This window comes from Liolophura sinensis, chromosome 9, assembly GCF_032854445.1.
Source record: "Liolophura sinensis isolate JHLJ2023 chromosome 9, CUHK_Ljap_v2, whole genome shotgun sequence".
Lineage (NCBI taxonomy): Eukaryota > Metazoa > Mollusca > Polyplacophora > Chitonida > Chitonidae > Liolophura > Liolophura sinensis.
In genome coordinates, this window is record NC_088303.1 from 17,134,425 (window position 1) to 17,150,743 (window position 16,319).

Consider the following 16,319-nt stretch of genomic DNA (forward strand, 5'->3'; position numbering starts at 1 on the left):
GTGTGTTTATTCTATCCATAGATACAGAGTAACTTATTTCAACACCTGCTGATCTCACTGAAGGAGAAACCTTTGGAATTTCACGCATACGCGGGAAAGCAGCTTGTCTATCTACTGAGTCTACACGGAGTAGACATCAATATGAGAACAGATGTAAGCAAGATCTTTATCGTATCACTGCTGCGGTATAACATTGAACAATAAATTGTATATTTTATTCTCACATGTTATGTATTTTTCAGTATATAGCTCTTTGCAACATGATAACCCTTTCGTTTCTTGAGTAGTCTGATATAGTTGAAAGGATATGTACTAATAAATTTAATTGTGAGTGGCCCCCGTGGCCGAGGTGGTTAGCATGCTAGCACGGCCCAATGACCCAGGAGCCTCTCACCCATGCGTTTGTTGTGAGTTCAAGTCCAGCTCATGCTGGCCTTCCAGCTGGTCGTGGGTTTCCCCCAGGGTCTGCCCGGTTTCCGTCGACCATAATGCTGGCTGCCTTCGTATAAATGAAATGTTCTTGAATACGGCGTAAAACACTAATCAAATAAATAAATTAAACTATGATTGAAGAAATCCTTACATGTTCTTCTGTCCTTCGATTTTCTTAAATACCGTACCTCCTATCGACTTCACACTTGCCTTATGTACAATGTTGAGGATGCATGGAAATCGACTGTTTAAAAATTGATTATTTTGCGTATTAAGTACACATCACAAATCTTTCGCTTAATCATATCTACTTTTGAAATGAGTAGGATACGAATTAGTTAGTAAGCTGCCATTGCAGCGTGTTGCAGATGCGAATTATTTTTAGCATAGTCCAGTGCACTAGATATAGTCAAGTTATTTAACTATTTACTATGAGTGGCTTCCCATTGTCTAGTGGCAAGGAAAGTCTGCCTAACCATTTCGTTTTTAATGTTTCACTGACTCATTTGTTTTTACTAATCATTTCAGTCTGGTAACACTCCACTACAAGAATACCTCGACTTCCCAACTGTTCACCCGGCTGTAGTAGAGGCTTTCTTACGCTGTAACGCAGACGCTTATGCGCCAAACAAGGTATGTTTGTGTGATTCAGTGTCGGACCCTGAAACCAGCCTATAGGAAATAAACTTTGAACACTGAAATAAAACCGATGTTATGTTTTTAAATGTCATTAAAAAGTTATGTAGATTGATATGAATTGTATAATTTGTATGTTCCAGGAGGGACGAACCCCGTTTGCCTTGGCCTATTTCAACCCACGGCTCGCGAAAGCATTGAAGGCGGTTTTTATGCAATATGTGGTGAGTCGTTGTTGTGCATGCGATATGTGGGGAGTGGCTATAGTGCATGCAATAAACTGTTAACTGTCTTAAAGATGTGAATTAAGATTCCACCATGTACATAAGACTCTTTAAAGACAATGACGATATTGACAGATTGTAGGGTGGCGCCATGGCCAATTTATACTTCTTTATTCCTTTATAAGCCCACAACTATCCGCAGGTTGTTGCAGACCTTCCACCTACGGCCAGTAAGAAAGCCAACATGTGCTGGACTTGAACTCACAGTGACCGCATTGGTGAGAGGCTTCTGGGTCATTAGTCTGCGCTAGCGCGCTAACCAACTGAGCCACAGAGGCTCCGGTAAATTTATAAGTTGTGTTTCAAGACAAAACTTGGCAGATGTAACAATTACATTAAAATAAATTTCAAGACGCACAGAAAGAATATGTCGACATGTCAGTAAAATTTAGGAAATTTAATATTTATATTCTTCCACAATTTTGACCATGTATGTATTTTCTTGTGTCCATATTAGCCAGGACTTTGGCGGGCCGTGGAAGGTGATGACGTCATGAATGTTCGGAAGCTGGTTAACCAATGGTGCCACACCAATATTTTCAAGGTATTCACTACCTTTTGGAGGTTGATATATCTCGTAAAGCTTCTACTACAGCCATAGATATTATCTCCATGCCGATACCTTATTGGTCTGTGACATTTCGCACTCTTTTGGAAAAATACAGCGTTATTAAGACTCTTTATTTCTGTTACAGGACGGCAAATCGTTGACCCAGCTAGCGTGTGACGCCGGGTCTGAAAATGTTGTACGCGTAGTACGGGACATCAAACCCTCCATGGTTAGCCTGATAGACTGCATCTATGTTACATTCTCTCCCAAAGTGCGAATTGGACAGCCTTTTCTGATTTGAACGTATTCACCATTCAGTTTTTAAGGTTTACATGCACCAAGACATCTTGTCTACGGATTTTAACAAATGCTTCTGGTCTCAGATTATTCGTTCCCTTGAGGCATCAGTTATTTTATTTTTCCCAGTCATATTGTATTATTCTTGCGATTTGTCTTTTTAAATTATTTGGAGTTCATGATTCAATACTGATGTGTTCTTTTTTCAGTGAAAATTATTCCACTGGACTGAAGCTGATTCCTACATACTTTAACCTTTAATTCTAAACGATACTCTTATTCTTGTCTCGATTAGACCAAATTAAACTCAAAAAACTATCCTCTAGGCCAGTATTAGTCGATGGTGTATCCTGGCTCCAGTCCACCACTCTGACAGGGTTCTGTGTGTGTTTATATTTACAGGATCTTGCCCATGCAGTCCTCAGCACAGACGTTCAGCGGGCCAGACTGATTCTAACATCCGGAGACACGGTTAATGTGAACTTCCACAACATGGTAAGGATTGAACAAGAGAACTGTGGTACATAGCTGATATGTTCGCCATATTTCGAATTGAACATGAAAGATAAAATCAAGCTGTGCTGGTTTTTAAAATTTGATGGATGGTAAACACTAATAAAAATCGTGTTTCAATGAGGCAATAGATTTTGATTGGCCGTTGAACCATCGTTGCCATGAGGCATTAGGCTTTGATTGGCTGCTGAAGCATCGTTGCTATGAGGCAATGGATTTTGATTGGCCGTTGAAGCATCGTTGCTATGAGGCATTAGGCTTTGATTGGCCGTTGAAACATTGTTGGTATGAGGCATTAGACTTCGATTGACCGTCGAAACATCCTTAGACCCTAGACATGATTGGTCCCTGGATATTTTCGGGATGCAGTCCTTTTATCCCTTTGTCATTTAAGTGATGGTAGCATGTTGGCGGCATGGACTGGCCCTGCCACAAGAATATAAAATATATGTACACACACCTAATGAATCCTCGTCATCATACGACTGAAAAATGGTACAGTACGACCTTAAGTCACAAGCATACATACATATGCATATAAATAGAATAAATCATAAAATACTTACAGCATAGAGAGTAAAACCAGAACAGCGACAACAGTGTAATAGTTGGATATATAATCGTCACATGTGACCGGAGAAAACGACCTCTTCTCAGTTTACCTCAGTTATGGTTTATCCACCGTATTTTTCATGCGAAGGGTGTCATCTGGAGATGTTTTATTCGTGAATAAATGTAATGTCATCTGTTTCAGAATTGATGCTCCATCATTACTTAATATAATCACCATATTTTTCATTGCATTGCTATGCGAATGTATACATGTAGATAATTTGTTCCCAGGGTGACCTAGGTGCCACGCCCTTGTAACTACGCCATACTGAACAATGACTGTGAGATGGTGGACCTTCTTCTGGATAACGGAGCTAGATTGGACATACCGTTAACACAGGGTGAGGTAAGGCAAGAGGAATTAAGGAAGTGTCAAACAGTGAGTATTAAACCCAAGAGATGAGATTTAGGAGATGTATGTGTTGGAAGTGGAGTAATTAATTTATCAGTATGTCGGTAATTCAGTGCGAAATGAACAGTTCACAGTTTGATCCTCTGCCGGGTTGTTTGTTTACTTATCCTTTAGAAAGTTACCACAGGGTAAGGTGATATCCGTCCATGTTCGACGTATCTTCTTCTGTATGTTCTCCTGTATAACTGTTAGATTTTCAAAATTAGATTCATATTGTGATAATGCTCTATTTACATAACTGTACATTCTGTTCCTAATCCTGAGTACACCATGATGTCATAGGTGGCGCGTGAGTTGCTGGTATTTACATGACAGTTAAAATAAAACCCTGATTGAGGTGAACTGACAGGAAGCCGGGTTTGAACAGTTATGTATGCCCATTTGCCAACTATCACACTGTCCTTGCTGCTGTGGTTTTAAATTGTTTTACTGATAAAAATGTTTCTGTTCTTTTTTTCAGCATGAGATACCTTTGTTCATGTCACTGTTATCTGGAGACCATGAAATTGAAGTGAAAACGTTATGCAAGGTTGTGGATAGACTGTCCAAAAATAACATGAAAAAGATGTTTTTCCGGGTAAGTTTATAACTGGATCATTTGTTTCAGGGCTTAAGAGGAATTCCGACAGCATTATGGCCAAGTTGTGTTACTCACAATTTACAAATATTCAACACGGATCGTCCTTCAAATTATTAACCTGGTAGGAGCACCGGGCCATTTCCAGTACGTCGCTAAGAAATACCCAGGAAAGTTAAAGAATAAAATGTACCATGATTTAAACGGATTGTTTAAACATGCTAAAGAAAGTTTCCAAAATAAATTTTATTTTTTTTTATTTTAAATGACAATAAATGCTATCCTTAAATGTTGTCACTCGCCTGTGGTGAGATTAACACTGAGGGTAAGGCATTGTATTTTTCCCAGGGCAGTAATCTTTTACTACACTGTATTGACCACGATGTAGAACCGGAAGTGGTAGACTGTATCCTGAAGAAAGGGGGCGCTGCTCTTCTCACGTGCCGTGACCAGGTAAAGATATGCTAGGTGTTGAACTATGTGTGATTCAATAAAGTATGGTGTTAAACAACAGTCAAGTAAATAATAATTAAAACATTCAAAAAACCCAGTGTCCCTTTTGATAAACAACAGCAAGGTATCAGATTTCTTAACTTACAATGCATTTACCTTTACTCCAGAAGAGAAAGCTTGACATGTTGAAGTGAACTTGACAAAAAGAGAATAAAAGACAAAAATTGGACACTTCTCTGCCACATATGAAGTCTTCTCAGATGGTTCATTATTTATTGTTGCTGCCCATGTATCTGTTGTAGGACAATCTCACCGCCAGGGATTTAGCGGATATCAGCGAGAAGACACGCTATGTGGATTTGATGGACCAGGTATACATGAGTGTCGTATATGCCTTCTCAGGGAGGAACTAAACCTCTGACAGAACACCTACTTACATAAGCATGCATGTATCTACATTGGCATGCGTGCGAAGTCCTCGACAATGTGCGAAATCGAAGACAGACTGTGTAAGCGCTCATCAGGAGTACACTAAACCAGAGATAAAGTGTTTATATTTATATTATCACCAGAGCAGTGTTCGTTGTAACGTTATTATTTCTTATTTGCATACCCATTGCGCAGTGTTAGAAATAATAAGAGAAATACAAGAACTGTGCGTTTTCCGTGTATATTGCGCTTTCCTTTATTTGTTTATCGGGTGCTGTGATGCTAAGCAAAAACAGAAGGAAAAGAAAAGAGAAAAAAAACCACAAAAAATAACAAGAAAGTCATTTTAATCGTTGTACATGTATTTGGTACTTGTATAAAACTTTTTCATTTCCGCAGGTTGTATCGGATTGGTATTTTTACCCGGAAACAGATGACTGTAACAGGAAACTTTTATGCCTACACGCCTATCCTTCTATCCCTCGGGTGCCGTTGGTGCCCAGTCATGAATCAGATAGCGGTCATTCTCCTGACCTGAAAAACAGACCGACTGGACATGAGACGGACACATTCTGGGATAAACGCGAGGAATACTTGGTACAAAAAACAAGCGTGTCTAACATTCTGGTATTGTAATTATAAAGACGCTCAGTGAGCTGCACATACCAGTTTTATGGGCATGTCCACAGCGAAAATCAAGCTCTCCCATACTTCCTGAGTCTCTGGTACACGTACCACTTAACTTTAGCTTGTTCTATCCATGCTAGTTGTGGCATGCCAAAAAAGAATTTTCATACGACAAATCTATATTTAGATCAAAGTACAATACTGTATTATTTTAAGCGCTTTTACGAAGCTGAAACGTTTGGATCTTCCAGCTTTCAGATTAGAATTAAGGCGACGACGAATTAACCATGCACGCTTATATATGCAGGCTTCACTACAAGGGAATTTGTATGATTGGGCCAGAATGTCTAGGTATTGGAATGATGCCCATTAGAAAGTTGGGAACAGTCAGAGTGAAAAGAAAAAGAAATCCTCATGAATATGTGTAGATATGGCCATTTATTTACAGTTATAATTACACCTATCTTCTTTAGTTCTCTCGTGCAAGCAGACGGTAATGACGCGACATTGTCACGTGACATTTGTTATTCACCGCGTGAATACTTCTGTAGGTTTTCTCGCAATTTCAACTTTGAAATTTATGGACTCTTGATCTCTGTTTTTTCCTCAATGAAATTTGAAGGATACCGTTTGACGTGTAAAAACTCACAGTATATTTTACACTTTTTAGCGCATGGTTGAGCAGTTTCATTCAGCTGTTGAGGAAGGTAATCTGGAATCTGCCGGTCAACTGATATACGTGGAGCACTATTCCCGCAACTTTGAGCCTTGTTTGGCAGACGGTAGAACGAAGGTTAGTAAGACACCTATCATCTTACATACTGTGCTCATACAGAGGCCCGTAGCTTGCCGGCTATTCGATAGGTTCGAAAGGTCTGCCATGGAGAGAGAGAGAGAGTGAGTATACATCTTACGGAGATTTACTAAACAGGTGCAGCCATTCCAGGAGAAAGTTTATGGTTGCTTGGGAGTGGGATAGATTCTTCTTTTTGCCTTAATTTTCTTAATTAAGTGGGATGTAGTTGTACATATTACTGATAGTTTATAAAATGACGTTTACCTTATTATCAATCCACTCTTAGTAATGCATTACTACATTTTTCATTTCATGAAGTTAGGTGTAAACTTTTGGCCAACTTATACAAAGAGTCTGTCCGTATGCAATATTAAGAGATGGCAACATATCCTTGACAACGTAGAAATTTGAATTGTAATTTTTGCAATTTACTCCTTGATTTTATTTTTGTAAAAGCATATCATGATGCTTTTCCTTGAATCGCGTAGAACATCTGATGGCAATCAGAAACGGTTGTGAATACCCGTGCATGTATTGCACATGAGTCTTGGTTTGTAATGAATTATAAATTATTTCATCGTTCAGGTAAATTTCCAGCCAGCTTTACACAAGGCCGTCTTGAGGGGAAATCGAGACATCATGCGACTGTTGGTCGAGGCGTTCTTATTTCTCCTGGGCCATAGATTAGATTTTGTCCGTGACCAGGTAAGAGTATGACGTATACTGATGATATTTTAGCTGAAAAATTCTGAAGAGAAATAAGCATCGTCAAACAGTAATCTAAAAATGGCTATTAATAAATTTCCTGAGGGGTCGGCAATAGCAAGATGAACGTCGACCAACACACCACCACCAACAACAAGGAAACCGCCAGCCAGTAAAACTAGTCTTTGTTTTTTATTAATTAAGTGTCAAGTTCACAATTTGCCTGGGTTACAACTTAATATCGCTAGATTACAAAAACACTATTACATTTGAAGTTGCCAACTTTACTGTAAACCTTGTGTATTTCTTTGTATCTAGTTCCACCGAACGGTGCTGCATTACGCAATGGCGGCTGAAGGATCAGAAGATATGGTGGCGTATCTGGCCGAAAATGGGGCGTCCGAACACGTTATGGATAAGGTAATCTGTACTATAATTAAGATATGAAGAATAGGCGTATGTATGTTACACATACAGCTTGAGGTTGACATTTATGCGCAAGTCTTTTTTTTTAGAAAAATGCTCATTGGTAATAGAAAAGGGCGTGGCCTGTTTCGGAGTCTAATTTCTTGAAACCATTGCAATAATCCCGTCTAAGATTTTGACAGGTCTAATGTGTTTGTGTAACAGGATGGCCGTTCACCACAGGTGTTCAAGGACCGGAAGGGCCAGTCGGCCATGAGAGACCTCTTGAGATACCATCTATTACAGGTATTTCTAGCTGTCTGTCTTTCGGCCATTGAAAGTTATCTTATTCTTTATACCGATACGTGTAATTCTGAAAGCTGAAAGTGAAGATCGTAACTGACTTATAGAATTGTCGTTTTTATACACGGATAGTTAAGACTTCTTCAGCTACAAAGTTTGACTCACTTAGGCGGGGTATTTTAGAACTCTGAAATAAATCCCGTCGGGCTACATTATTAATGTTTGCTAAAATAGTGCTACCACAAGTGAAGCCTGTTGATTTTTATTGCAAGAGTTATGGCCCTTAGTAAACATAGTACGTGGGCCGTTAACACTTTCAGATATTATTTTGGCGTTGCATGCTTGACAAAATTATTTACTCGGAGAAACTCTCTTCTAATCTATGGAGTCTGCACATATTTTGGGTTGCAATATCCCTCCATGTCTTTAGAAAAACCAAAGAGTATGTCATCATCCAGAATTCCTGGAAGCTGGTCTAGGATCTCGGCTATGATCTTTTAATATGGGGTTAAGCGCAGATCACGTAGATGGGGTGGCCACCCTTAGACCGATATCTCGAGCTACCTTGGAGGCAAGCAGTTCACCTAAACGTGATAATCGTGTAGGCCTATGTTGTGAATGGTAATACTATGTTTCTTTTCATCGGCGAATGTTTGGTGTTATATGCACGTGTAGAACATCATTTATCACGATTATCTGTTGGCAGGATTTTACTCAAGCTGAGCCAGACCCGTGGTCGGTACCTATGCCTGTTCCCATCATTGGTTACCTCAAAAAGTGTGCTCAGGATCATAAACACGGACACCGACTAGGCTTAAGTCATCATCATCATTATCATCACCATACCACTGACAGAAGTCATCACCACGTTAAGGCTGCAAAAAACTTATCAGCAATAGCCCAAAGGACAGACGATCTCGATGATGAAATTACAGAGGAAAGTGAAACTGAAAGTAATCAAGAGACAAATCGATACGAAATGGAGGACAAAGGAGAACAGTTGAGTCCAAACCAAATGCATGAACAATCATCATGGTGTTTAATATTGTGATATTAAATGTTATATCCATTCACGGAGTATTAATCATTTTGGTCCAGTCTTGAATTTTAAAACTGATTTCCAGTAAAAGTTTATATTCTGCATGGTATACAAACCTATAGCTGTACTGAAACCACATTAGTGTTCTTTCAAACATAAAATTGTCGTACAATGTAAATTTATTATTCTTTATATAGTGCAGCAAACGTAATCAAACAACACGCTCATGTAAGCATATTGGAGAAGCTGTTTTTTGTCTTTCCGATCATATCACATGGAATACTCTTCAAACATGAGCAATGAAGTTGACGTGTAAAACCTAAACGTTTTCAGAACCGTTTTGCCAGATTACCATGTTTTATAGACATACCCTACTCCCCCAACCTTTTCACATATGAAAGAGCAACTTTTATTGCACTTTATCCACATTTGGAATTTGATTTTGAAGACAACACTTCATTTGTCGGATTGGCCAGTTTTGTGGCTAATTTCACAAAAAGTATACTTTCATCAGTGTACACAGAATAATGTCTTCAGAACATGCTTGAATAAACACCTTGCAAACATGCGAAAAGATTGAAGAATTACAGAACCAGTATAAAATCTGTATCCTGCGACGCACACACAGGGGAGGGAATAAGGGAAGTAGATTCGTCTAGTATTTGAATTTTCCGATGGCAAATAGTTGGATGGATGGAGAACATGGGATTGCCTGGTGAAAATACCCGACATTTGGCAAGTAACTCGTCCCATATTAGACTTTTACCCCGGAGAGAGCTCAATGTGTATCCCACATGTCTAAAAGTGATCTCGAAAGAACTTTGTGTTGCTGGAGTTTGTCATGTGTAAGATTGCTCTGGCGATATCCTATACAGTGACATGGTTATGGAGCGTGGAAAATAAACACTGGGAAAAGAGCCATGCATGTGGACCAAAACCCTTCTCGACCTAGCTGGATCAAATCCACACAATGCCATGTCTGATTCATTGGAGCAACAAAAACCGCGGAAGTGGAATGATTCATCTGGATTCTAAGGACTAATGTGAATGTAATGTGATAGGGAGAACAATAACTGTTAACAAAAAGTCATGTGGATTCAATATGGTCTATGGCAGACCGAGGCTGAGAAGGATCTATCTTATGCTGGCCGAGAAGAAAGGATAATAAGAAACATGTTGGTGGAATCTTAAACCTGAGTGGTATGTCTTCAGTGACCAAGAAAACTGGACAAAAATGGAAACAAGATTATACCTACAGAACATGAATTTAAGTCGATTAACAAAGTCTGAAGCAGAACAGCTTGAGAGACAAACAGCTTATGAGGCATTAACAAATTGCTTGAAAAGTATGAAAAATAACAATGGATGGAAGCCCAGGAATGGATGGATTTCCTCTTGAGTTTCATAAGATGTTTTGGAAAGATAAAGGATATTTTATAGTCAGAGATGGAGAAATGTCATGCACACAAAAACAGGAAATAATTAGGTATCTTATAAACCGCGTGACGTTTTAAAAAACTGCTGACCAATTACTTTACTTAACGATAATTACAAACTAATTAGTTCCTGTATAGCAAATAAATCAAAATTAGCATTACTAAAGGTTATTCATGAGGACCAGAAAGGTTTCATATCAGGTAGATGCATAGACGAAAACATTCGCGTAATTTACGATATTATGTTTGAAACAATGAACAGTAATATCCCAGGGATGCTTCTGACCATTGACTTTGAAAAGGCATTTGACTTCATATGATGGAGGTTTATTAACCAAGTGCTGGAAACAATGCGGTTTGGTAATAACATTAAAAGATTGACACAGGTTTTTCAAACAAACATTTCGGCTTGTATTCTACAAAATAAAAATATGTCCTCTCCATCCTTAATTAGTATGGGTTGTAGAAAAGGAGATCCGATCTCGCCGTACATTTTTCTATTGTGCGCTGAGATTCTCGGTAGTATGATAAGAAACACTGAAAAAATGAGGGGTATAACCATACATGGGACTGAACATAAAATAAGTCAGTATGCTGGCGACACTAAACTGACTCTGGGTGGATCCCAGGCCATCTTGGTAGAAACACTAAACTTCCTAAATTTATATTGCAAATGCTCAGGGCTGAAACTTAATATAGAAAAAATAAAAGCAGTGTGGATAGGCTCTTTGTCTGAATGCAATCTAAAACTACGCCATGACGTAAAGCTAGACTGAGTGGATGAACTAAACATATTAGGTGTTCAGTTCTTAACAACGGATTACATCAACATATGGAGAGTTAATTATGTTGAAAGAATAGCGGAATTAAAACTAGAATTACAGAAATGGAAATTAAGAAACCTCACCCTCCTTGGTAAAATAACGGTTATCAAATCTTTGGCATTTCGAAAATGATTTATCTTTTCTTACCACTACCTTGCCCTCTGTTGTATGTTATAGAGAAATTAACAGTTTACTGTTTAAATTTCTGTGGAATGACGGGCCATATAGAATAAGGAGGTAAACTATGACAAAAGATTATGCCTCTGGGGATTTAAGGATGATTAATGCCTTTTACCCAATCTTACAAATTAACATAGGTGAAACGGCTTGTTTGTGAAGAATATAACTGGCAAACAATTTCGATTACACCTGTACACTGGGATAAGTTGAAGAGTGTTGGGGGAAGATACGTCAGAGATATCGTACAGACAATAAAAAATTATTTTGGATTGAAACATTCGAAGATTAAGAAGTATTTTGTGGAAAATCAAAAGAAGAACACCGAAACATATTAAAAGAACACTTGTGTTACAACCCAAATTTTAAAAATTCATCGTAATTCATTCAGAATTGGTATAAAAGTAACATGTTATATACTAAGGACATTACAAATATTAATGGTGATATTGCAATTTTAAAGACGTTAAGGACAAATTTGGAATAAAAGGTATATTTTTAGATTACAGTAAAATAAAAAAAATGGAGAGTCTAATTGATATAAAACTGAATATATCTAAAAACTGAATATATTTAAAAACGTCGTGTAAGACGACATGAACAATCCACTGTGGAAACCTCAAGGGATCCGTTTCACAAAACATCTGTAGCCGTCTAAGGTCTGTCAGCACGCTAAGTGTCATTTACTACCGTAATGAGGCTACGAAAAAAATATTAACAAAAAAATAAGTAAAATATTACATATTAAACTACTATGTATGAATAACAGGAAAAGGTGATAATTTCTCCTTCAGTCTCGTTTTTGACACATAACTCTCACAACAGATGGTCGAAGCGAGACATCAACAACGCAACAGCAAAAGAGCTGGCTAGGGATTTTGGACTTTCAAATCTAAGACAGAAATGTTACCTGATAGTCAAATATTGTCTTTGTGAAACGGGTTGGACAAAATTCTAGTCGGCCAAGTGGGTTAACGTCTGGGCTTAGCCTTTAGACTTTTTATGAAACAGGCCCCTGTCTTAGGAACTTGAAGTACCGCAGGCCCGCGTAGTTTTGGAGAATTTTTGAGATCTCCAGTCCCTCCCTACCGGTTGACAAATCGTGGCAGACACTTCAGCCGAGGATACAAACAAATTTGACTCATGATTATTTTTTCTTAAAGGTTATTGATTTCTCTTAATTTCAAAGAATCTTAATTTATCCTTAATGGGGGAAGTCAAACAAAAACACAAGCTAGCCCTGTAATGGGATTCTGCTCTTCTCTTGAAGCTTGACGAGGTATCTTGAATTACAAATCCAACAGTTAAAGGATTTAGTTTAAGAGTAAAAGTATTTTCTTAAAGCGGTGGTCGTGTTATATGGAGGACGTTGCCAGACAGAGTCCGGTAAAACCCACCTCACCATGCATACGATTAAACAGCTTGACATAAGAACAGCGGCAGATGTAATGATTTGAAAAAGATGGTATGTCTCATTCGTGAAAGGGAAGTTTTCTTCATCGGTTATTTCTTAAGATCTCTTGAAACCAACATATAAAGTAAACAAAAAATGTTCAGTTTCGCTTCACGCCTGGAATTTCAAAGCATTGCCAGATTGTTCTCATACATTTCCTAAGAAGTCTTCGGAACTCGCCTGCATTTGGCATTTTGCCTACCTATTTTGAAGTATAGGCAGAATAGAGGTCAGTTCCGAATAACCAGCATGAGTCAGGACCCTAAGACCCAGTGATGATGTACAAGTCCAATCATCTGAATTATGCTGAAAAATATTAAGCATGATAAAATAAGTGAAATCTATACGTAAACGAAAATGGTTTAAATGGCGACATCTCATCATGAGCAACACGGCGCTTCAATTTTCCTCTACCTGTCAGTGTGTCTGTACCGTCTCTTTGCCATGGGCATTATGTTTCTGTTCTGTTCTGAGGATGGTTATCTATTCGAACGTTTTTGGAGGCGCCTTCATCAAAGCTCTATTCAGCTTTTTGTGAACTACATGCAGGTTACTCTGGCGATAGTGACCAGTAATTGCGAATATAGGCGAGTTTAGAATGAACTTGACGTACATGGTCAAAATCGGCAATGTTTCCCTGAGGTTAATTAACTAGTGGATAGATTTCACCGGTTACGTACGTGTGACAATTTGCCAACTCACACAGTCGTCGCTGCTCTGGTATGTACTCTCTGTGGTGTAGTTATTTGCAAAAAAAATCTAAAAATATCAAGTTCATGCAGTGATTACTAAAATTAAATTAGGAAACAAAAATGAAATTAAACGTAGCAATATTGAGTAGGAACACATGTATATTATGCTGTATCATCAAAGAATAAAAAAGGCAGCAACAGTTGTGGACACTATATGTAGATTTGTTTTATGCCATATCATTAAACAAATGGAAAAAGGAAGAAACAAGAAATGTGAATTCAAGTTTGGGAATATTTGCTGGTTATATATATATATATATATATTATACTGTATGACTCCAGAAATAAGATTTGTGGTTATCAGACCTCTCAACTCTCACGCATTCGGCTTCAATCTCACGCTCTCACGCAGCTACTTTAAAATCTCACGCATTCTGAAGGTTTAGGGTAAAAAATTAAAAAAACACTGGCAATTGTTGGTTTGCTTATGATATTCAACTGACCAAAGTACGGGTCGTGTCTTCAGTCATCCGAGGGAATTTCGCATGTTTATTTTTAACCTCCCCCGAGTTGTCGTTCCTGCTTCACCTACTGATTGAAAAGGAACGATAACTCTGGATAGAGATTGCGACGACAGTTCAGATACACGCAATATCTGGCACCACGTGATCTGTCAAAATGTCGGACACGCGGCACAGTTCAGATTCCGATTCCACCTTGGACGACATTCTACCCGTAAAACGAACCAAATATAATACAGGAGCCGCCACTTACAAAAGGAAATTCAATAGAGAATGGATCAAGAAATATCCATTCATCAGCGCTGTGGAAGGTGACAGCTCTAAGTTTTACTGCAATATTTGTACTCGAAATTTGTCCTGTTCCGATCAAGGGGAAACTGATGTAAAACGTCACATCAGCAGTGATACCCATCAGCAATTTGTGAAGACGAAGAGCAAACAACCTACAATTTCCAGTATGTTTGCTGGCCAGTCATCTGACCTGAATACCAAGGTGATTTTTAATTCTAATCTTTTGAAGCTTTATTTTTTCGTTGTTTTTCAATACCTCTGTTATCGATAGGCCATTATCATATTATATATTAACTTGAGCAATCGCATCGAAGGTATTATCTACCCTTGAAGTACCGGTGCTGTACATTATTATCGTTAGATATCAGTATGAACGTACAGTTAGGGGCCTACCGATAAATTACGTTGACTGCCGAGTGTTGAGAAGGACATTAGTAGGTTTATCTATTATTTGTTTGTTTTTGCGATGTATCTCCCTTATTAAAACCATTATGTAATGATTCTCACACTCACCTACTACCCTCGAAAACAAAACAACGCTTTTCATTAAGACCATTCCGTGCCCGAGCGGTTACCGTGCAACGCACAATGATCGCTGAAGGCGCACACCAATGAGGTTGTGAGTTCATATTCAGTTCCCGTTGACTTTGTCTCCAGCTTTACGTGCGAATTAAGGTTTTCCAGCAACCTGCAGGAGGTCGCGGGTTCCTGCCGGGCACCGCCCGGTTTCCTGCCACATTAACGCTGTCATATGAGTGAAATAATCTGGAGCACGGCGTAAAACTCCAATCAATCAAACAATCATTAAAACCATGGACATGCTATTATTGTTTTCATGTAAGTGCTGTGCTTTTTCAAATATCAGTGTATTTTTATATTACAGGTGATTCGTGCAGAAGTTAAGATGGCAACTCTGTTGGCCAATCAAAACATTCCCTTGACATTCTCAAATCATTTAAGTCCGCTTTTCTCAGATATGTTCCCCGATTCTCAAATTGCGAAGAAGTATGCATCAGCAGCAACAAAATCAACGTGTATGATAAACGGTTCCATCGCACCTTATTTTCTGAGGGAACTTGTTGGTGTCATGAAGGACAACCCTTATTCGCTACTTACGGATGGCTCCAATGATGTAGGTTTAGACAAAATGAATCCCGTAACAGTGCGGATTTTTGATGTGAGCTGCGGCTGAGTGGAAAGCCGATTTTTGGACATGTGTGTCACTAAAGGAAGAGATTCAGCGACCGCTCAAGCGATATTCAATAAAATCGACCAGGTTCTAAACTCAAATGGAATCCCGTGGATCAACTGTGTTGGCTTTGGTGTCGACAACACCAGTGTTAATCTTGGGGTTAGGAACTCTATATTTACAAGGGTAAAACAACAAAACGCTGATTGTTATTTCATGGGGTGCCCATGTCATCTTGTGCACAATGTGGTCTAGTTCTAGTTCATTCTCTGACTTTTCTGGTTTTGACGTTGAGGATATGTGCATTGATGTCTTTTATTATTTTGACAAAAGTACGTTATGGATTTTAGTAAGTGTTGAGTTGTGATGTTGGGAACCAGGCTGATCATGGATATGCCAGTAGGTTTGTCAGGCGTGTTCACACAATCATGACATATATTTTCTCATTACTGCAAGTATGTCGGAACTAAGCAACGCTCTCCTGATGTTTTAGCAATGTAACTGTTTACGTACATGTTCGCCCCTGACTCATTCTGAGCCACAGCTGTTTATCTATACGCACGGCTCTGTAATCTTCTCTGCCATCTCCATGTGGACGGGAAATCGATGTCGCGCATGTCTCTTGTGCCGTTTCCGTTGCGACGCGTGTCGTAGTTTGGAGTTCTA

The 16,319-nt window shown here is 38.7% G+C and overlaps 1 protein-coding gene across 1 annotated transcript in view; it reads left to right on the plus strand.

Annotated features, from left to right (window-relative positions):
* LOC135475654 (ankyrin-2-like) overlaps window positions 1-9,277 on the plus strand; it is an 11,157-nt gene extending 1,880 nt beyond the window's left edge. Inside the window, 17 exon segments of the mRNA XM_064755585.1 lie at window positions 22-153; window positions 961-1,065; window positions 1,212-1,292; window positions 1,810-1,896; window positions 2,048-2,131; window positions 2,602-2,694; window positions 3,556-3,579; window positions 3,581-3,670; window positions 4,197-4,313; window positions 4,662-4,766; window positions 5,069-5,137; window positions 5,595-5,792; window positions 6,493-6,615; window positions 7,204-7,323; window positions 7,642-7,743; window positions 7,954-8,034; window positions 8,738-9,277. Of these exon segments, the coding sequence (XP_064611655.1) occupies window positions 22-153; window positions 961-1,065; window positions 1,212-1,292; window positions 1,810-1,896; window positions 2,048-2,131; window positions 2,602-2,694; window positions 3,556-3,579; window positions 3,581-3,670; window positions 4,197-4,313; window positions 4,662-4,766; window positions 5,069-5,137; window positions 5,595-5,792; window positions 6,493-6,615; window positions 7,204-7,323; window positions 7,642-7,743; window positions 7,954-8,034; window positions 8,738-9,082 (1,956 nt within the window). The 3' untranslated portion in view covers window positions 9,083-9,277.
* Window positions 9,278-16,319: the final 7,042 nt, after the last annotated feature.